The sequence below is a fragment of the Anomaloglossus baeobatrachus genome, chromosome 6 (genome assembly GCF_048569485.1).
Source record: "Anomaloglossus baeobatrachus isolate aAnoBae1 chromosome 6, aAnoBae1.hap1, whole genome shotgun sequence".
Lineage (NCBI taxonomy): Eukaryota > Metazoa > Chordata > Amphibia > Anura > Aromobatidae > Anomaloglossus > Anomaloglossus baeobatrachus.
Window position 1 is genome coordinate 524,598,695 of NC_134358.1, and position 22,233 is coordinate 524,620,927.

At 49.8% G+C, this 22,233-nt stretch overlaps 1 protein-coding gene across 2 annotated transcripts in view; it reads right to left on the minus strand.

The window, feature by feature from the left end:
* The window catches only part of WAC (WW domain containing adaptor with coiled-coil), a 171,014-nt gene extending 151,706 nt beyond the window's left edge, over window positions 1-19,308 (minus strand). For both annotated transcript variants that reach the window (XM_075315521.1, XM_075315520.1), the window contains exons 1-3: window positions 18,992-19,308; window positions 18,806-18,839; window positions 10,233-10,419 (exon numbers count right to left, since the gene is read on the minus strand). In XM_075315521.1, coding sequence (XP_075171636.1) covers window positions 10,233-10,419; window positions 18,806-18,839; window positions 18,992-19,032 — 262 coding nt within the window. In that variant the 5' untranslated portion in view covers window positions 19,033-19,308. The remainder of the gene's footprint in view (window positions 1-10,232; window positions 10,420-18,805; window positions 18,840-18,991) is intronic.
* Between the last annotated feature and the right edge of the window lie 2,925 nt (window positions 19,309-22,233).

Sequence of the window (22,233 nt, forward strand, 5' to 3'; positions counted from 1 at the left end):
CCCCATGTCCTGGACGGTTAGCAGAGACTCCGTAGTATACAATGGGGGTCTATGTACACTGCCGGCCATATAGCCGTACATGCTGTACCGGCTGCATAGAAAACATGTGCTTCTGCACCTCTGTTTTACACAGACAATATGCTGTTATGTCCTCCGCACAATCAAGGAGGGTATATACAAAAATGCCACCAAACAGTGCAATGCATAGTGAATAAGCATATATGTATATGTGCACTTCGGCACTAGTGGAGTCAGCCCCACAGGTGCTGTTTAACGCCTGGTCACAGCGGTTGTGTGACTATCCGAATCCCTGCCAGGGATTCCTAAACTTGTCTCTTCTGTCGCTACAGAAAAACACTGACAAGAATGGCTGCCGGCGTCCTGTGTAGAGGAGGAAGCCGTGGGCGTGCCTGAGAAAATGCGGGAATCCGGCTTCACAGTGTACACAGTGAGAGGGGTGGAGTATGCAAAGCATACTCCAGCTCTCAGCGCTGCCGGTTTCACAGTGCACACAGTGAGAGGGGTGGAGTATGCAAAGCATACTCCAGCTCTCAGCGCTGCCGTGCTGTGCAGCGTCACGCCCCTACCCTGACTGGCAGGTCTGTGGGCGGAAACGAAGTGAGACTAGGCCGCGCAAGCCGGGGACTCGAGTTGATAAGCGCGGCCGGCATATAAGCCTTGGTCGGCGCGGAAGTCCCCGGCGCACCACAAGTCCCAGCCGCGCCCGAAATAAAAATGGCAACGGCGGTTAGCGCGGTAGTCCCCTAATACACTAACACACCCAGCAAGCTGTAGTGTGCGATGGCACTAGTGCGGGCAGCACCGCCGTCCCTGGCGCACTAACACACCCAGCAATGCTGCCGTGTGTCTGCGCGGTCCCCACAGGGACACAGAGTACCTTAACGTAGCAGGGCCATGTCCCTGAGGATACTCCGCTCCATGTCCAGCAGATTCCCAGGAGCTGTGGATGGAGCACGGCCTCAGTGCCTGGAGACCGATAGGATCCCACTTCACCAGAGCCCTCAGGGGGATGGGGAAGGAAAACAGCATGTGGGCTCCAGCCTCTGTACCCGCAATGGGTACCTCAACCTTAACAAACACCCGACAAGAGTGGGGTGAGAAGGGAGCATGCTGGGGGCCCTTTAGTATGGGCTCTCTTTTCTTCCATCCGATATAGTCAGCAGCTACTGCTGACTAAACAGTGGAGCTATGCGTGGATGTCTGACCTCCTTCGCACAAAGCACAAAACTGGTGAGCCAGTGATCCCACTGGGGGTGTATAGCCAGAAGGGGAGGGGCCTTACACTTTTGAGTGTAATACTTTGTGTGGCCTCCGGAGGCAGTAGCTATACACCCCAATTGTCTGGGTCTCCCAATGGAGCGACAAAGAAATACGGTAAGTCTTAGGCCATGTTACTTTATGGGGCCGTTCCCATCTATGATTTTTTTTCTCAGCCATAATTGCACCGAGAAAACAATTGCAGCACGTTATCCGTTCCGTATTCACTCACACCCATAAAAGTCTATGTGTGCGAGTGAAACATCACACTGCACTCAGATGTCAGCCAAGTGCAATGCAATATATGTATCAGTTGATAATGGAGAAGATGGGGGGGTGACTTACTCCCTTCCTCTCTTCCGCAGCTGTGATCCGATCGCAGGATTGCAGCACAGTATAATGACACTCGGCTTGCACTCGCAGCAGAGCAGGAGCCGAGGGTCATTAACATCTCACATCGGATGCCATATGCTCGTGTGTCCCCAGCCTTATAATCGTCCTCCTCAGTCTTCATCCATTTCCTGTGTTGCTCTGGTCAATCTCCTCTGATTTGTGATCTGCCAACAGCTCCAGTGCTTCTTGGAGAGGCCGGAGGTCATAACTCAATACAACTCTATGAAAGCCTCATTTTTGCTCTCAGACTTGGATTGAGGACTTCTGACTTCTGCACAGTAAGATGCTATGGTCACAAGTTGGCGCCGAGGCAGTGATAAATGGTGAATTCACTTGGGGGCAAGAATAATTCTAGGGTTATGGACCTTAGATTAAAAACATTCAATCCAGTGCTATAAAAAAAACTACCACGCTTGGATTGGAGCTTTGTTGGTAAAGAAGGGAATTTTGTTTACTTACCGTAAATTCCTTTTCTTCTAGCTCCTATTCGGAGACCCAGACAATTGGGTGTATAGCTTCTGCCTCCGGAGGCCACACAAAGTGTTACACTTTAAAAAGTGTAACCCCTCCCCTCTGCCTATACACCCTCCCGTGCATCACGGGCTCCTCAGTTTTGGTGCAAAAGCAGGAAGGAGGAAACTTATAAATTGGTCTAAGGTAAATTCAATCCGAAGGATGTTCGGAGAACTGAAAACCATGAACCAAAAGAACAATTCAACATGAACAACATGTGTACACAAAAGAACAAACAGCCCGAAGGGAACAGGGGCGGGTGCTGGGTCTCCCAATAGGAGCTAGAAGAAAAGGAATTTACGGTAAGTAAACAAAATTCCCTTCTTCTTTGTCGCTCCATTGGGAGACCCAGACAATTGGGACGTCCAAAAGCAGTCCCTGGGTGGGTAAAAGAATACCCCGATAAAAAGAGCCGACAACGGCCCTCCTCTTACAGGTGGGCAACCGCCGCCTGAAGGACTCGCCTACCTAGACTGGCATCCGCCGAAGCATAGGTATGCACCTGATAGTGTTTCGTGAAAGTGTGCAGACTAGACCAGGTAGCTGCCTGACACACCTGCTGAGCCGTCGCCCGGTGCCGCAATGCCCAGGACGCACCCACGGCTCTGGTAGAATGGGCTTTCAGCCCTGAAGGAATCGGAAGCCCAGAAGAACGGTAGGCTTCAAAAATCGGTTCCTTGATCCACCGAGCCAAGGTTGACTTGGAAGCCTGCGACCCCTTACGCTGGCCAGCGACAAGGACAAAGAGCGCATCAGAACGGCGTAGTGGCGCCGTGCGAGACACGTAGATCCGGAGTGCTCTCTATCAGAGCACCAGGCTAAGAAGATCCTCCAAGCTCTGTGATAGATCTTGGCTGACGTTGGTTTCCTGGCCTGTCTCATAGTGGCAATGACCTCTTGGGATAACCCTGAAGACGCTAGGATCCAGGACTCAATGGCCACACAGTCAGGTTGAGGGCCGCAGAATTCAGATGGAAAAATGGCCCTTGAGACAGCAAGTCTGGTCGGTCTGGGAGCGCCCACGGTTGACCCACCGTGAGGTGCCACAGGTCCGGGTACCACGACCTCCTCGGCCAGTCTGGAGCGACGAGGATGGCGCGGCGGCAGTCGGACCTGATCTTGCGCAACACTCTGGGCAGCATTGCCAGAGGAGGGAATACATAAGGCAGTCGAAACTGCGACCAATCCTGAACTAAGGCGTCCGCCGCCAGAGCTCTGTGATCCTGAGACCGTGCCATGAATGCCGGGACTTGGTTGTTGTGCCGAGACGCCATGAGATCGACGTCCGGCGTTCCCCAGCGGCAACAGATCTCTTGAAACACGTCCGGGTGAAGAGACCATTCCCCTGCGTCCATGCCCTGGCGACTGAGAAAGTCTGCTTCCCAGTTTTCTACGCCCGGGATGTGAACTGCGGAGATGGTGGAGGCTGTGGCCTCCGCCCACAGCAGAATCCGCCGAACTTCTTGGAAGGCTTGACGACTGCGAATGCCGCCCTGGTGGTTGATGTACGCGACCGCCGTGGCGTTGTCCGACTGTATGCGGATCTGCCTGCCCTCCAGCCACCGATGGAACGCCTTTAGGGCTAGATACACTGCCCTTATCTCCAGAACATTGATCTGAAGGGAGGACTCTGTCGGAGTCCAGGTTCCCTGAGGCTTGTGGTGGAGAAAAACCGCTCCCCACCCTGACAGACTCGCGTCCGTCGTGACCACAGCCCAGGTTGGGGGTAGGAAAGATTTTCCCTTCGACAGAGAAGTGGGAAGAAGCCACCACTGAAGAGAGGTCTTGGCTGCCAGAGAAAGAGAGACGTTCCTGTCTAAAGACGTCGACCTCTTGTCCCATTTGCGGAGAATGCCCCATTGGAGTGGACGCAGATGAAACTGCGCAAAGGGAACTGCCTCCATTGCTGCCACCATCTTCCCCAGGAAGTGCATGAGGCGCCTCAAGGGGTGTGACTGGGCCCGAAGGAGAGATTGCACCCCTGTTTGCAGCGAACGCTGTTTGTCCAGCGGTAGCTTGACTATCGCTGAGAGAGTATGAAACTCCATCCCGAGGTAAGTCAGTGATTGGGTCGGAGTCAATTTTGACTTTGGGAAATTGATGATCCACCCGAACCTCTGGAGAGTCTCCAGAGCAACGGTCAGACTGTGTTGACATGCCACCCGGGAGGGTGCCTTGACTAGAAGATCGTCTAAGTACGGGATCACCGAGTGGCCCTGAGAGTGTAGGACTGCCACAACGGATGCCATGACCTTGGTGAAGACCCGTGGGGCTGTCGCCAGGCCGAAAGGCAGTGCCACAAACTGAAGGTGTTCGTCCCCAATGGCGAAACGCAGGAAGCGTTGATGCTCTGGAGCGATCGGCACATGGAGATAGGCATCCCTGATGTCGATTGATGCTAGGAAGTCTCCTTGGGACATCGAAGCGATGACAGAGCGGAGGGATTCCATGCGAAACCGCCTGGTTCTCTCATGTCTGTTGAGCAATTTGAGGTCCAAAACGGGACGGAATGAACCGTCCTTTTTTGGCACCACGAACAGGTTGGAGTAAAAACCGCGACCACGTTCCTGAAGGGGAACGGGGATCACAACTCCTTCTGTCTTCAGAGTGTCCACCGCCTGAAAAAGTGCAACGGTTCGCTCGGGGGGCGGAGATGTTCTGAAAAAACGAGTCGGAGGACGAGAGCTGAACTCTATCCTGTAACCGTGAGACAGAATGTCCCTCACCCATCGGTCTTGGACATGTGGCCACCAGGCGTCGCAAAAGCGGGAGAGCCTGCCACCGACCGAGGATGCGGTTTGGGGAGGCCGAAAGTCATGAAGAGGCCGCCTTGGAGACGGTGCCTCCGGCGGTCTTTGGAGGACGTGACTTAGACCGCCATGCAGAAGAGTTTCTCTGGCTCTTCTGTGGCCTGTTGGACGAGGAGGATTGGGATCTGGCTGAGGGCCGAAAGGACAGAAACCTCGCTTGAATTTTTCGTTGCTGAGGTCTCTTTGGTTTGGGCTGGGGTAAGGACGAGTCCTTTCCCTTGGATTGCTTAATAATTTCATCCAATTGCTCGCCAAACAATTGGTCGCCAGAAAAAGGCAAACCGGTCAAGAACTTCTTGGAAGCAGAGTCTGCCTTCCATTCGCGTAGCCACATGGCCCTGAGGACTGCCACCGAATTGGCGGATGCAACAGCTGTACGGCTAGCAGAGTCCAGGACAGCATTCATGGCGTAGGATGAAAATACCGACGCCTGAGAAGTCAAAGACGCTACTTGCGGAGCAGAGGTACGGGTGACCGCATTAATCTCAGACAGACAAGCTGAGATAGCCTGGAGTGCCCACACTGCTGCAAAGGCTGGGGCAAAGGACGCGCCTATGGCTTCATAGATGGATTTCATTAGGAGCTCTATCTGCCTGTCCGTGGCATCCTTGAGCGATGAACCGTCAGCCACTGCTACTACGGATCTAGCCGCCAGTCTAGAGACTGGAGGATCCACCTTGGGACATTGAGCCCAACCCTTAACTACGTCAGGGGGGAAGGGGTAACGTGTGTCATTAAGGCGTTTAGTAAAGCGCTTGTCCGGGAAAGCCCTGTGCTTCTGGACAGCATCTCTGAAGTTAGAGTGATCGAAGAAAGCACTCAGAGTACGTTTGGGAAACCTAAACTGGTGCTTCTCCTGCTGTGAGGCCGACTCCTCTATAGGTGGAGTAGGGGGAGAAAGATCTAGCACCTGGTTGATGGACGCTATAAGGTCATTTACTATGGCGTCCCCTTCAGGTGTATCAAGATTGAGAGCAACGTCAGGGTCAGAGTCCTGGGCTGCGACCTCCGCCTCAAGCTGAGACCCCGAACAGCGTGATGAAGTCGGGGAAGATTCTAAGCGAGCCCGCTTAGCCGGTCTGGGACTGCGGTCCGTGCCGGAGTCCTCCACGTAATAACTAGAGGCCACCCCAGGAGCACGCTTCGTCGCAGACCGAGAGGGGCCTGGGGGCGATCCCGCAGTGCCCGGGGCCTGTGTAAGGGCCGGTCTGGACTGCAAGACTTCTAGTATCTTAGCAGACCATTTGTCCATAGACTGAGCCATGGATTGTGAAAGTGACTCAGAGTTTCTCAGCTAAAACTGCGAACTCTGTCCCTTCCACCTGTACAGGGGTAGCCGGCGGTTCTACCTGGGCCGAGGGTCCCACCAGTGCCCCAGGCTCCGGCTGAGCGAGTGCCACAGGGCCCGAGCATTGCTCACAATGAGGGTAGGTGGAACCTGCAGGTAGCATAGCTGCACAAGAGGTACAGGTTGCAAAATAACCCTGTGTCTTGGCACCCTTGCTCCTTGTGAACGACATGCTGTTGTCTCCCAGGAGAATGATCACAGAGGGATATATAGCCACAAGCTAACAGTACAGCCGAACCGAGAAAATGTATACAAATATATATATATATATATATATATATACATATATACATACACAGTTCGGCACTCTAGGGGGACCAGCACCGGGTGACCGGTGTGGCTTACCGACCGCTCAAGCGATGTGTGGCCACCAGATTCCCTGCCTCGGGTCTCCCAGAGCTGCAGCCAGAAGTCCTCCACCGGCAGAATGTGCTTAAAACATGGCTGTCGACGTTCACAGGGGAGGAGGGAGCCGTGGGCGTAACTACAAAAGTGCGGGAATCTGGTGCCCCAGAGTGATTAGTGAGGGGGGAGGAGGACAGCTAAGTGTGCTCCAGCCCTCACTGTCGGCGTCAGACCGACCGTCCCGCCCTTTCCCCTGACTGGCAGGCCCGGGGGCGGGATTTTAAGGCACTAGGCCTCAAAATCCGGGGACTAAAGTTAAAACCGCGGCCGGCAAGCAGGCGCGGTCGGCGCGGTAGTCCCGGTCTCATACCAACACCGCAGTCGCTGCAGCGTCTGAGGCCAAAGTGCTCCATGCACCGTCCCCAAGGGGACACAGAGTACCTGTAGATGCAGGGCCCTGTCCCTGATGATACTCAGTCTCCTGTCCGTCAGAATCCCAAAGGGGCTGCGGAGGGAGCCCGGTCCCAGTGCCTGGATGACCGGATAGGATCCCACTTCTCCCAGAGCCCCTAAGGGATGGGGAAGGAAAAAACGGCATGTGGCTCCAGCCTGTGTACCCGCAATGGGTACCTCAACCTTAACAACACCGCCGACTTAGTGGGGTGAGAAGGGAGCATGCCGGGGGCCCTGTTAGGGGCCCTCTTTTCTTCCATCCGATACAATCAGCAGCTGCTGCTGACTAAAATGGGAGCATGAGTGAATGTGTGCCTCCTTCAACACAAAGCATAAAAACTGAGGAGCCCGTGATGCACGGGGGGTGTATAGGCAGAGGGGAGGGGTTACACTTTTTAAAGTGTAATACTTTGTGTGGCCTCCGGAGGCAGAAGCTATACACCCAATTGTCTGGGTCTCCCAATGGAGCGACAAAGAAACATCAGATGTGCAACGTAAAATTGGCGTGCTGCAGAATGACGCGATGTGCCCCATTGTCAATTTCCGCAGTGTGGTGAGATTTCTCATGCGCTTTGCTGCTCCTGTAATCACCTACAGATTTGCTCACTGATAATCCGGCAACATTTCCGCCAAGTGTGAACAAAACCGAAAAATTACAGAGTAGGACGTGGTGCAGATACAAAAGTCTACACAAAAGTAACCCTAAAGCTGTTCACCGTCCATGTCATGTTTCTTCCCAATAGGAAAAGGCAAGCTGAGTGAATGATGAGATGCAAAAGAGCCACTGCCCATCACCCAGATGGAAGGTTTAAATACACAGAGGCGCCAATGGAGTCAACACTGCCGACAACGGCTCCATGTTTCTCTTTCACTAGTTCTGATCAATCTCCAATTAGCACAAAGTAAAAGGATGCCCACGGCAAAACTGACTGTGTGCAAAGCTGCTTCACCGACAACGGTGCTACTCTCCCGACGAGAAAATAGCCTTAAGGGTGCTTTACACACTGCGACGTCGCTAGCGATCTCGTTAGCGATGTGACACGCCAGATCACAGATAAGATTTGCAGAGATCGCACATAGGTCATTTTTGAAGCGCCGGTCACATGTGCAATCTCGGCAAATCGTATGTAAGATCTGGCGTGTTACATCGCTAACGAGATCGCTAGCGATGTCGAAGCGTGTAAAGCACCCTTTACATAAAAATATCTTAATATTTGTCTACAGCACGTCTGCAGACTCATGAGTCACCATGGTAACCGTAAAACCCTGTGCTCCCAAATGTACATGATTGACTATACAGGAAGCTGGCAGAATCTAGGTGGTTTGCATTCTCTCTTTATAGGAGCTGTAGACAAAGTTGCAGTTTTTTGGGGTTTTTTTTTAATCCAGACTATGTGCAACTAATTTGACAGCCCACTGCTGCTAAAAAATGGTGAAGACACCACACAGAGCCCAAGAAAAAACAGAAAACCATCACCTACTATACAAAAACCTAGAAACCAACAGAATACAAAGCTCCGTTCATTTGCATTCTAAATGGAACACCGAGAAACTTTCTAAATATTTTTGATGTACAGAAGTGTTACAAATCCATCAGACTCCTGCAAAAGGAAACAGTATGGGAGTAAGAGCAGGACAATTGTCATGTAAACACATGTGGATAAGGAATAATTAAATAACAAGAAGAAAAAAAAAAAAAACAGGGTTAGTAATTGAGGTGTCTAAATAGACGCCTCTCCATTACTAACCCCTGGGCTTGAGGACAGCTGTCACTTCACAGCTGACATAAACCTAAAAACTATAACCCCAATTGCCACCGCATCAGAATAGGGAAGAGCCGGGCGAAACACCAGAATTGGGGCATCCAACGATCGTCATTTTTAGGCTGGGAATGGCCAAATAACCATGGCCCTTCCCAGCCTGATAATACCAGTCCCCAGCTGTCTGCTTTACCTTGTCAAAAATAAGGTGCACCCAAGCCTTTATTACTTAAATCACTTAAAATAACAGTGTGGGGTCCCCTCTATTTTTGATAGCTATCCAAGGTAAAGCAAACAGCTAAGGGGTGCAGCCCGCACTTGTCTGCTTTATCTGCCCTGGTTATCAAAAGTAGACGGGACCACACTTTTATTTTTATTTTGTTTACAGCAGTGTATAGGCATCTTCCCCACAATGAAAAGTTTGTTGATTGGCAAGCAAACAACAAACTTTATTAGGATATGAACAGTACCTAAACTTGGACACTGACTTCTGTGAAGTATGAGGTTAAGCACTGGACACCCACTTTCCGGTACGCATCCCTGAACCCTTTACAGTTCGGGTGCTCTCATCCCTAAGGGTATGTAACCAGGATCAGGACTCGCTGCATCCTGAACGCAGCGGGTCCTGACCTGCGAGTCTCCTCCGCAGGAGACCGCAGCTGCACGTGCCCACGATTAGGGTTCGGTGCGCTCGCTTGTCTTCTCCCTACGGAGGATGCATGTGAATCCGCAGCAAACAATTGACATGCTGCAGCTTGGAAAGCTGCACCAGAGGTCAGTGTTTGCTGCAGAAAAACAAGCACAGTGCACACACGGGATTTCTGCTGTACAACGCAGCTTTTTGGACGCAGCAAAATCACGCTACATCCAAAACGCTGCAAACACTGCTCGTGGGCAGGTAGCCTAATAGTAACCTCTTACTGGAGGAAAAGAATTTTCCAGTTTTTTGATGCTTGTAAAGGTTAAAAAAAATAAATAAATAGGAAAAAAAAAAAAGTGTAAATATAAAAAGTGTTTATAGGTCGTGGATTTATTTTGTAACATTAAAACATTTAATTTGTCCTGCATTTTTTTTTTTTTTAAAACCAAACAAAAAGTATGAGGTAAAAAAAAAACACCAAATAAATTGCCTACCTAGAGCATGCTGAGAGAAAAGGAAAAACACACTAATCTGCCCTGCCACACCCACCAAAAAAAAAAAAAAAAAAAAACGTATACTTTTGATATTTTGCAACAGGAGCATTTGACCCCCACCGGAAAAAAAATAAATGTCCAAACGTCAACATAAAATATAGTGACACTCCAGATATGTGTGAAGTATACGCGTCTTACCTCCATCCCTCTCCCGCACTCTGTGGATGTGCACACTTTTGGCCTTGCCATGTCCAACACTGTCAGCATATTTTTCAGGGCTATCTGATCTGCGCATTTTATTTGGGGGAGATGGATCTGCAGAATCTCGCATCTTGTCATGTCGGTGATCACCGCTGCTTGGGTGACCCTTTGAATATTTAAGAGTCTGGAGAAAAAAAAAAAAAAAAAAACAGATTTCAGAAAATATTAAAAAGTAGCAGCCCAAACTGATACCGCCCCGTCACGGATGCTAATATGTTATGTCCCTCTTTTCCAACTGCACCAATGACAAATTGTCCTTTTGTGGATCGGTGAAAATCTGATCTGGTGTCACAATGTGACCGCACTTTCAAAATTACTTTTGACAAATCTGAAGTTTGGATGAGCCGGGGTCTGGGTGCAAAGACCTAAGCAATTATAAAAAAAAAAGAAGGGGGCAGAGGTGCTCAGCCATGTCGGGAGAAGAGCTCGGCTGAATGCTTCCGATGTCTGATGTTTCATTGATGACCAGTGAGGTCTCAGAGTTTGGACCCCAACTGACTTGACCTTCTGATAACGATCCATGGCATGGCAACAGATTTTTAAGGGTGGTTCCAATTCAGCCAAGGCATGTTCTTTAGATCGGACGTCTAACAAGTATCTGATCATGGGAGGGTCATTCATTCGATTACAATCATGGTGGGGACATTCATCATTGAATGTTGGCTCCTGGCTGCGGCTCCGTCCTGCTCCATTGGAATCGCTGATCCTACTGTAAAAGCCTGAGAGCCATAGGTCTGAACATCGTCACCCTTGAGGATGGTATACTGCACACTCTGAGCTTATTAAACCAAAAAAAGAAGAGACCAGCACAAGAGGTTTCCTAGATGCAATGGCTGCTTAGCTCAAGAGATGAAGGGCTCATGCGCAGGTAACTGCAGAATATTCTGCAGCGATTTGACAGCACATGTGCGCGTCAAATCGCTGAAGAAAGACTGCATGATGAATGGGAGCTGCATCCAGAACGCATAAATAATTGACATGCTTTTATGAACGCACGGATTTGGGTCAAATTAGCACCCAAATCGCTGCGTTCATAGTGCGCACGTGTCATGCACAATCTTCATAGATTGGGGACGCAGGAATTTACACTGCAGTGCTATACGCAGCGTAAATGCATGCAAATACGCAAAGTGCGCATGAGCCCTTATTCAGCTCGTCTTCAACGCAGACCACAGACATTTGGTGTGAAACTGCCCACTATTAGTTATGGGCTTATTCACACGTGGCACATTTGTCCCGGACGTTGTGTGACTGTCACACTTATCTGCACTGCACCCATATACATTTTGCAGAGATCACCCCATGCCTCAGAGCTAAAGCCGAGCAGACTGTCAAATTCCAGATTTAGGCAACCTGAGCTATCCAGTGACAGCAGAGCTGCCGGCATGTCAGGCTGACATTTACAGTGACCATATACATCAGGAAAACTTGTACACCTCTTTTGGGGCTCACTAGCACCCCGTCAATAACCTGCATCCGCCTGTAATGGTCCTGTGTGCAGAGCCGAGGGCATGTGATGCTCTGTAGGTAATTAGGCTGTGTGCACATGTTGCGTTTTTTTCATGCGTCTACGCAGCGTTTATAACGGCAGCATAAACGCACGTGTTCTGTGCCCTCAGCAAAGTCTATGACAATTTGCAAATTCCATGTGCACGTTGCGTTTTGGATGCCAAACTTCTGACAAAATCGGTGCGTTCTAAAAAGCAACATGACTTTTTTTTTTGTGTTTTTTGGATGCTTTTCCCTATTTATCTGTGGGAGAGCACACATCCAGTATGCATCCATTCTGCATTCAAAATGCATCCAAAAACAGAGTTTTCCTTGCGTTTTGAAACACACATGCAGTGACAAAACGCTGCAAAATATTTGTCAAGGCAGAACGCAACGTGCGCAAATAGCCTAGAACTGCAGGTCTCAGCAACTACACATGGTGGACTTACACCATCCCTACAGCGGCCATCTCCACCTGCGTTGTGGCCCAGTCACTTGTACCACAAGAACTCTGCCTCCACCACCTACTCATCCGAAAAAATGTCCGAGGCAAAAGAGGTCAGTCTTGTTTTGCTTGATAAAGGCCAAAACGTTGCTACATTGTATTTCAAATCTTAGTATTTTAATAGGGTGGACCAGATAAAATGAATAAAAGATAGCGTTTGTACTTCCTCTTGTGCCTCGGACATTGGCTGTGTAATGTGGGACAACGCTCGTTCACCAGCCGTATGGCCAGAAACGCTCCCCTAAGCCAGATACGCAAAAAGTGTGTAGGTGCGTTATTTGGGGGTTGTAGTGAGAGAAATCCCTCTATCCCGACCAACCAGTCCATGAACTCCGGGCGCTCATCCGCTGGTGGGCGATTCCTCTGCACTCACATCCTGAGGATACACAATTTTCTAACTCTCTGCTTTGTTCATACACTTTCCATGGACAGAATTAGGCTATGTGCGCACCGGAGCTCTCACCTGCAGATATATCCGTAGGTACGTCCGCAGGTTTCCCGCAGCTGCTCCCCAGAATCCGCAGCTATACATAGCTGCAGAATTCCAGCAAAATAGCTGCGCTAAACCTGCGGACATTCGTGCGACTTACCTGCGGAAGTCCCGGCCTCTATCTCCATAGTGGAGGGCTGGAATTTCCGTAGGTATTTCCGCAGGAATAATTGACATGCAGTTACGTGCGGCTGCGGGACATCCGCAGCATATTCCGCAGCCGCACATACTGCAGCATCGACAAAGCACTCCCCATGTCCCATAGGTTAACATAGGGAGTGTCTGTACTTGCTGAAACCTGCGGATTTACCTGGAAAATCCAGATAAATCCGCAGGTTTTCCACAGCAAAATCGACGGGTACTGAGTCCCGTGGGCACATAGCCTTACAGTATATGCTGTGGGTGGTTTTTACTGTGTCCACTAAAAATGAATTTGAGACATTTATTTTTTTATCCTACTCAAAGATGTAACTCGCTAATGCTAGTCTAAAGGGGGCTTTACATTCAGCGACTTCACTAGCAATGTCACTCGTGAAAGCACCCGCCCCCGTCGTTTGTGAGTCACGGGCAAATCGCTGCCCGTGGCGTACAATATCGCTAGTACCCGTCACACATACTTACCTTCCTAGTGACGACGCTGTGGCCGGTGAACTGCCTCTTTTCTAAGGGTGGGGGTTTGTGCGGCGTCACAGCGCCGTCACACAGCAGGTGTCCAATAGAAGCGGAGGGGCGGAGAGCAGCCGCGGAAAGTCACGCCCACCTCGTTGCCGGCAGAACGCAGGTACAGTGCTGTTCGTCGTTCCTGGGGTGTCACACGTAGCGATGTGTGCTGCCTCATGAACGACGAACAACCTGCGTCCTGCACGAGCAACATTTGGGAAATGGACGACGTGTCAACGATTTTGGTTTTTTACTTAGTTAGCGGTCGCTCGTAATTGTCACACGCAACGACGTCGCTAACGAGGCCGGATGTGCGTCATGAATTCAGTGACCCCCAACGACATCTCGTTAGTGATGTCATTGCGTGTAACGGGGCCTTAAGGCTATGTGCGCACTGGGAAATGAAATTTCCTTGCGTAAATTCCGCAGGCTCTCAAAGATCTTATCACCTGCGGAAAAAATCCGCATCAAATCCGCACCCAAATCCGCATGCGGATTGTCGCGTTTTGTTGCGGATTTGGTGCGGAATTGGTGCGGTTTTTCCGCAAGCTGTTCCCTGCGTGATTTTTACATTAGATTAGGGAAAACCCGCAGCTACCTGCGGAAAAGAAGTGACATGCACTTGTTTTTGCTGCGGGATTTCCGCAGCAAAACATGCAGCTGTCAAATTCTGCCTAGTGCGCACAGGATTTTTTTTCTCCATAGGATTTGTTGGTGATTCACTGCAGAGATGTTATGAACATTTTCTGCAGCGAAACATGCAGCAAATCCGCGGAAAATCCGCGGCAAAATCCGGTAAGTGCGCACATAGCCTAAGAGTGTGTGAAGATTCGGGATGGCGTCCGTGTGCCGTCCGGTATTCATGGACTGTTTGATGGAAGAATGATAAGAAACCTCATTTTTAAAAAAATTAAAAATGAAGAAAATTATGGTAAAAAAATGGACTTGGATCAAACACTAATAAAATCTGAACCAACATAAGATAAACGGATGTCAAAACGACGCACTGGACAGAGCTCAGACGAGTGTCGTGAAATTGTCCGATTTTCATCCAAAAAAATCTTTCCATCTACAGTATATTCCATCAGTTCAATAGCTTTTTTAGAACTATTTTCATACCGTAATATTTTTTAAAAGACCAAATGAAGTTTCCTGTTAATTGCAATGTAGCCATAAAAATGGAAGAAAACATGGATGATCAGTCAAAGATTTTTTTTTTTTTTGCACACCCAAAAACTTGATCAGATGAGTCAACTGAAATACGAAGACGACTAGCGGCTGCGATTTTATCTACACGGACACGCAGTCCATGTAAAGAAACATCTAACCAGCCCCATTGAATAACACTGATCCCTGTGATGTCCAAGGGCTGTCAGATTGTAACACTGACTGCACCGTACATATAATTCACGGAGCCCAAAGGCTGAATTTACCAATTTGTGACCGATCAAATGGATTTTTACTAATTATGAAATTGCTCTTAGTTAGCCAATTACACAGAAACAAGGAGAAAAATGATCTGACCTGTAAAAATCTGTCCACTGATGAGATTTTTGCATGTAAACGGCCTTTGGGATGACAGCTGCATTACAGGCAATGGAAAGAATTTATTTTGGGGCAATCCTAAAGGACAAGAAAGACGAGAGCTGCTTCCCCCCCAACAAAGTGAACCCGCTCTCGGCTTTCCCATCCGTTAGAATCGCCCCAAAATGAAGTCTTTCCATTCCCTGTAAGGCTGCTTTCACACATCCGTTTTTTGCTGTGCGGCACAATACGGCGCTTGCGGGAAAACCGCATTCATTTTTTTTTGCCGTTGGGTGTGGTTTTTCCACATAAACTTTTATTAGCGCCGGATTGCGCCGCATGGCCCTGCGTTTCGTCCGTTTTTTTGTCGTATGCGGCATATTTAGCCGATGCGGCGGCCGGATGAAACGTTCAAGTGAACGTTTTTGTTTGAGGCGAAGAACCGCATCGCGCCGGCGCGATTTACAATGCAAGCCTATGGACGCCGGATGCGGCGTCCTGCGGCAAAAAACGCATCTGGCCGCCTGATGCGGTTTTTTTGAACTGCGCATGCTCAGTATCAAGCCGCATCCGTCAAAAAACGGACGGGCCGCATGGAAAAACTTATGCAATGGATCCGTTTTTTTTGCCGCATCCGTTGCATGGGTTTTTGAGCCGGATTGTGCCGCGCTGCAAAAAACGGATGTGTGAAAGCAGCCTAATGCAGCTCTCCTCCGTAGGCAGTTTACATGTAAAAGTTTCATCCGCGGAGAGATTGTTACAGGGCACATCATGTTTCTCCCAAGGACAGATTTCCATCAGACCAATTGGCCACTTACACACCAACTTGGGTTGCCATCAGTCAGATATCTGTATGTTTAAAACCACATTATCCCCCACAATGAACTGACTAATATTGTGCGGGATCCTTCCTCTAAACCTGATCTGCAGAGCTACACGACTCTGGAGCAGTCAGATCTGTCATCTCTGGGGGCAAAGGAGAGTTGACAATAGGAGACATAAACTGGAGCCAGATTCATTTTTATATATTTCGGCTATGCACAAAATACTGATCTTTAGGGTATGGTTCCACTTGCGTTTTGCACGGACAAGTGCAATCCGATAAAACATCGGATTGCACTCGCACCAGTGCAAAACTATGGGGCAGCGTCCATCTGCGATTGATTTCTCATGCCATATCAGCCTGAGAAATGAATCGCAGCATGCGATTTGGCAGCGAGTCTCGGCTCACACACCCCCATACAAGTCTATGGGAACGTGAGAAACATCTAACTGCACTCACATGTCATCCGACTGCAGTGCGATGTACGCAGAGAAAGGCAGCGGATGAGAGGGGAGAAAGTGCTCCCTCCTCTTCTCTGCAGCTGCGATCTTGTGATCGTATCACAGTCGCATGACTCTCGGCTGACACCCGCAGCAGAGGTTCATTAGCATATTGCTTCCGCTGCTCTCACATCGGAAGCTATGTGCAAGTGGAACCATATCCCTATAAGCATTAACAGCTCCTAGAATTTGTCCCTGACACATGAAAGCGAATTTTCCTCATCTTCTGCAGCCGCGCACTGCTCCTCAGCCTCCTGCTGGCAAGGATGGTGGTGCGCTCCTGCTTCATTGATTCCCAGACCTACAGCACCGCTGTTCTGCGCTGTAGTGACTACATATAAAAGATTATGAGGAAACATTGACCACTTTCACGCAGAGCTGCGATCCCGGCCGGTCACCTGCCTGCAGAGCTGCGATCCCGGCCGGTCACCTGCCTGCAGAGCTGCGATCCCGGCCGGTCACCTGCCTGCAGAGCTGCGATCCCGGCCGGTCACCTGCCTGCAGAGCTGCGATCCCGGCCGGTCACCTGTCTGCAGAGCTGCGATCCCGGCCGGTCACCTGCCTGCAGAGCTGCGATCCCGGCCGGTCACCTGCCTGCAGAGCTGCGATCCCGGCCGGTCACCTGCCTGCAGAGCTGCGATCCCGGCCGGTCACCTGCCTGCAGAGCTGCGATCCCGGCCGGTCACCTGCCTGCAGAGCTGCGATCCCGGCCGGTCACCTGCCTGCAGAGCTGCGATCCCGGCCGGTCACCTGCCTGCAGAGCTGCGATCCCGGCCGGTCACCTGCCTGCAGAGCTGCGATCCCGGCCGGTCACCTGCCTGCAGAGCTGCGATCCCGGCCGGTCACCTGCCTGCAGAGCTGCAATCCCGGCCGGTCACCTGCCTGCAGAGCTGCAATCCCGGCCGGTCACCTGCCTGCAGAGCTGCAATCCCGGCCGGTCACCTGCCTGCAGAGCTGCAATCCCGGCCGACGCAGCAATAACAAGCTAGGCAACAAGATAAACTATACACATTTTTATAAAAAAATCCTCCCATACTTGAGAACTCAGAAAAATATTAAAGGGGTTGTCCAGTGAAAACAAGGACCTTTTTTTATCTATGATCTCAATTAAAAACAGATGAAACTAGAAGGGAAAACTTAAATAAAATTTAAAAATTGTCTAATCTGCAAAGCGGTTCAGAACAGGAGTCTCGCAGATCTGTATTACAAACCAATATCTCTCTGGATGCATGGACGTCTGCGGGTAACTGCAGTGTCCGAAAAAAAAAAAAATAAACAAAACCAACAGCACGAGGATCTGTGACCTGGAGGGGTGAATGTGCCTCCCCCACAGGGATGCCCGAAGCCTCCCCAATCTACCGGGGATGACTACTCCGTTCCTCATCTAGCGCCTTGGGGGATGACGATTCGGGTGACTATTCTCCGCCCACTATCTAGCATCCGGCGATGACTATTTAGATAAAGATTCTCCATCCCGACCAAGCCCCCTGAGGATGACAGTTCCCCATCACTGATTTAGCCCCCCTCGGTGGTGATGATTCGGATGACCGTTCTCCATCCCTGATCTAGCCCCCTGGCGATGACTGATCTGTCCCTGATCTAGCCCCCGGCAATGACCGTTCAGATAGCAGTTCTCCATTCCTGATCAAGCCTCTTGAGGATGATGGTTCTCTGTCCCTGATCTAGCCCCCCGGTGATTACTATTTGGATAACCACTCTTCATCCACAATCTAGCCCCCCAGATGATAACTGTTCAGATGACCGTTCTGTATCCCCCATCTAGCCCCTTGACGATGACTGTTCGGATGACAGTTCTCCATTCCCGATCTAGCCCCCTGGGGATGCCCGTTCTCTGTCCTCCATCTAGCCACCCGGAAACGACATTTCGGATGACCGTTCTCCATTCCCGGTCTAGCACCCCGGCGATGCTGGTTCGGACAACAGTACTCCATCCCTGATCTAGCCCCCGGGCGATGACTGATCTGTCCCCGATCTAGCCCCCCCCAGCAATGACAGGTCAGATAGCAGTTCTTCATCACTGATCAAGCCCCTTGAGGATAATGGTTCTCGGCCCCTGATGATCTAGCCCCCCCAGCAATGACAGTTCAGATAGTAGTTCTCAATCCATGATCAAGCCCCTTGAGGATGATGGTTCTCGGTCCCTGATCTAGCCCCCCGGTGATGGCGGTTCTCAGTCCCTGATCTAGCCCCCCGGTGATGGCGGTTCAGATGACCGTTCTCTGCCCCCGATCTATGAGTTATCATCTAATCTGAAGGAGGTGATGACTCGTTTTCTCTGGACATCCCCTGTAACAACAAGCCGCTTTATTTGCAGCTTCTGCCCTGCAGCCGCCAGGCCTGTGCAGAGATCGGGGCTCACAGAAGCCATCAGGCTCCTACGGGGAGCAGACCTGCAGAGGAAGCCCCGCAGCGCCATCCGGGGGGCGGACAGGACCCGGGCTCGGGCCTAGCGCACAGGCCGCAGCCTGCCTGGAGTAGCCGCAGCTCCGTATATACCTGGTAGGGTTGGGAGTCCCTTCGGTCGTGACAGCTGAAAGAGAAGACAGAGAAGACGGGTTACCGGGGAGCGGAGGAGCGGGGCCGGCGGGGGGAGGAGGGGGGGCTCCGCCGTCACCAGAAGGGGGAAAATGGCGGCGACAGGAGGAGGAGACGGGAGAAGAGGAAGAACCAAGTTCTCATTACCCATCACTGAGTCTCGCTTGTTTCCTTGCATACATTACCATCAATGCCGTGTGTGAGTGGGGTGTGGACGCGAGGGCTGCGGACAACGGAAACCCGTCCACCGGCGGACGCAGTACCGGGGCACGGTGATCGGGGGAGGCCCCAGTCTACAGCACTAATGCTCGGACTGCCCGGGGTTACTGGGAATACTGTGTACGTTAATGGGGCGAGCGCCCGTCATCCATCTCCCCCGCGCACACACAGACACGGACGGCACGACACAGCGGCGGCGGCTGCGCGGACACTCGGGAGCGCGCACTTCACAGTTCCCGTCTTGACTGCAGGAACGCGCATGCGCTGCCCCGCCTTACCCAGCTTCCAAACGGGCATGCGCAGCACCACCCAGCATCCTGACGTCACTACGCATGCGTACCATCTCCGCCTGGGCAATGACGTGTACATATACATTTTTTTGTTTTATTTTTTTTTTTTTAAATTAAACAACTTTATTGAAACAGTAAATACAATACAAAACAAAATCGGCTGCTGACCATCTTGTACTTTATTACGCGTTTGCATACCTTTAGCTGCAGGCAGATTTAGGAAACCCTTATAAAAGGGAAATCTACCTTTTGTTGCCCATAGCAACCAATCATGGATCCCTGTAGACATGGATCACTGATAATCATAATCATTTCTTATGGTTTTCTAATTTGGCTGTAAAAAATATTGTCCATCCGTGATTTTTTGACAAGCCTTGCAAAAAAAAAATAAAAAGTCAACTCTGCTTCTGTGTCTGGAGATAAACGGCCGATCCGCAGTACCCGGCAGCTGCGGACTTTCATCCAATCCCCACCAATGAAATATTGATGTATTGTGTATGATGTCATCAATATAAAAGTAGTGTTCAGTAATCCTTAACCCATTAAATTTTCTCTTTTCCGTTTTTTTTTTTTTTGCTCCCCTTCTTCCGAGAGCCGTAACGTTTTATTTTTCCATCAATCTTGCCATATAAGGGTTTGTTTTTTGCAGGACGAGTTGTACTTTTAAATGAAGCTATGAGTTTTACCATATAATGTACTGGAAAACAGCGAAAAAAATCCAAGTGCGGTGAAATTGCACAAAAAGTGCGATTGCACAATTGTTTTTGGGATATTTTGTTCACTGTGTTCCCTATATGGTAAAACCGATGTATTAGTGTGATGTCCCAGGTCGGTACGAGTTCGTAGACACCAAGCATGTATACTTTTATCTAAGGGGTTAAAAAAAGTTCAGATTTTTATGCAAAAAAGTGGTGAACTTTTTGCCCTATTTTCCGTGACCCGTAGCGTTCTCCTTTTTCGGGATATGGGACTCAGTGATGGCTTATTTTTTGCGTTTCGGGAATTTTTTTTACTGCTACCCTGTTTACCTATCAGATTAATTTTATATTTGATAGATCGAGCATTTCTGAACACGGCGATACCTAATATGTGCATATTTTTTATTTTTTTTTTAACCCTTTTATTTTCAGTGGGTTGAACGGAGGGTGATGTAAACTTTTAGGTATTTATATTTTTTACATTTTTTAAAAGTTTTTTTAACTTTGTTTTATTTTACGAATCCCTCTAGGGGATTATTTGGATAAAAAAAAACGCTTAGACAATACCTCTAAAAAAAATATAACTTTAATAATTCAATTTAAAAAACAGACACCATGTGTCTTCCAGAACAACAAATAGGACATATACGACAGTGTTGGTGAATGTTAAGATGAAAAATAGGAAAGCGTGAGGGAATTGAGCAATAGACCTATTGTTGGAGGAAGGTTATAGATGCTGAGTTAAATCCTCAAGTTACCCTTCCTACCAACGGAGGATGTCATACTTTTTTGGACACCCCCAAGTTAATGACTATTAGGATCAGCAGTCTGATCGCTCATTCATTTCTATTGATCAAAGCAGCACAGCTCTGATCGGCAGAAATGCTGCGTTCCTGTTACAGCCGCTGCTCTACCAGCTGTAAAAGGATCTACGTCATGATAGTGATAGGAGTCATCACATGACCTGTCGCTACCATGGAAACCTTCAGCTCCTCGTGATCATGTCACGGGACCTCCGATGGAGGCAGAGAAAGGTGATTTCCTCACCACAGCCATTTAAATTGCGCGGTCACATTTTCACAGTGCGATCTAAGGGGTTAACAGGCGTAGGTGGATCATGGATGCGCCTGCGAGGCACACATGTCTGCTGTTCAAATCAGCATAATTTTGCGGGAATTGCTGCCGGCTCACCACAGCAGCCGGCGGTGATTACCCTTTCATGATTTAGGACGTACCATTATGTCCTAGGTTGTGAAGGGGTTATCTACTACTTGGATATTCCCCTTGTTCGCCCCCCCGTAAAAATAAATAAGCCTATATGTGTCGCCCAGGGAAGAGGGTACTCGGTCCCAGGCGGTTGCAAACGGGAATGTCACTCTCGTGGCCGTTGCCCGTTGCCAGCGATATCTCGGTACCCGCCCTGGCGACCTGTCTCCTGTGCCCCGGGGTCACCGTTACACGGACCCAGCTCAGGCACGTCTGCACACCTCTCCTGTGTGCTCCCCACTTCTAACTCCTTTGACTGCCTCCTGACCCCTCCCACCAGGCTGGCTATACCCAGGGACTCGTTCCAATGGCGACCATCCCCTTACATGGTTAACCATTTGTGCCCAGTGTGGAGAGGAGAACTAGAATTTTAGATGTGTGTTGGTGGAATCGGCACTGGTACTCAAGGTCCCAGGGGGTAGGTCCTGCATCCCCAAGAGGATACAGTTCCTTGTGCCCTGAGGCTCTCAGGAGCACTACATACTTCCCTCCAGTGCTGTCGTGGTCTGAGGCCGCATTACCGGGGCCTACGTGACATTGTTATTACCTTATGTTGAATTTGCCCACAGCGTTTGTCTCCCTGCCTATGGACATTTGACCAGGAAGTCAGCACAACGCTCACATCCTGGTCAAATGTCCGAAGGCGGGGAGACAGACTTTGGGCATGAGTAGGTGTTTACCAAGTAGTGGACATCCCCTTTAAATGGAGTAATCTGACCAGACTCAATTTCTCATCAAAGGATGAGCTGATGACTTCCTGATTCTAGATAACTTCCGGGTCACTGGTATGTGAGACATATCATAAATTTGTACTATCCATTTGGACAATATCTGCCACTTGTACATGCGGCCCAGCAGGTATCAGTAGACATGATATCACCAGCCTGGGTTCTGATGATCCAGCCCTCTGGTCCTT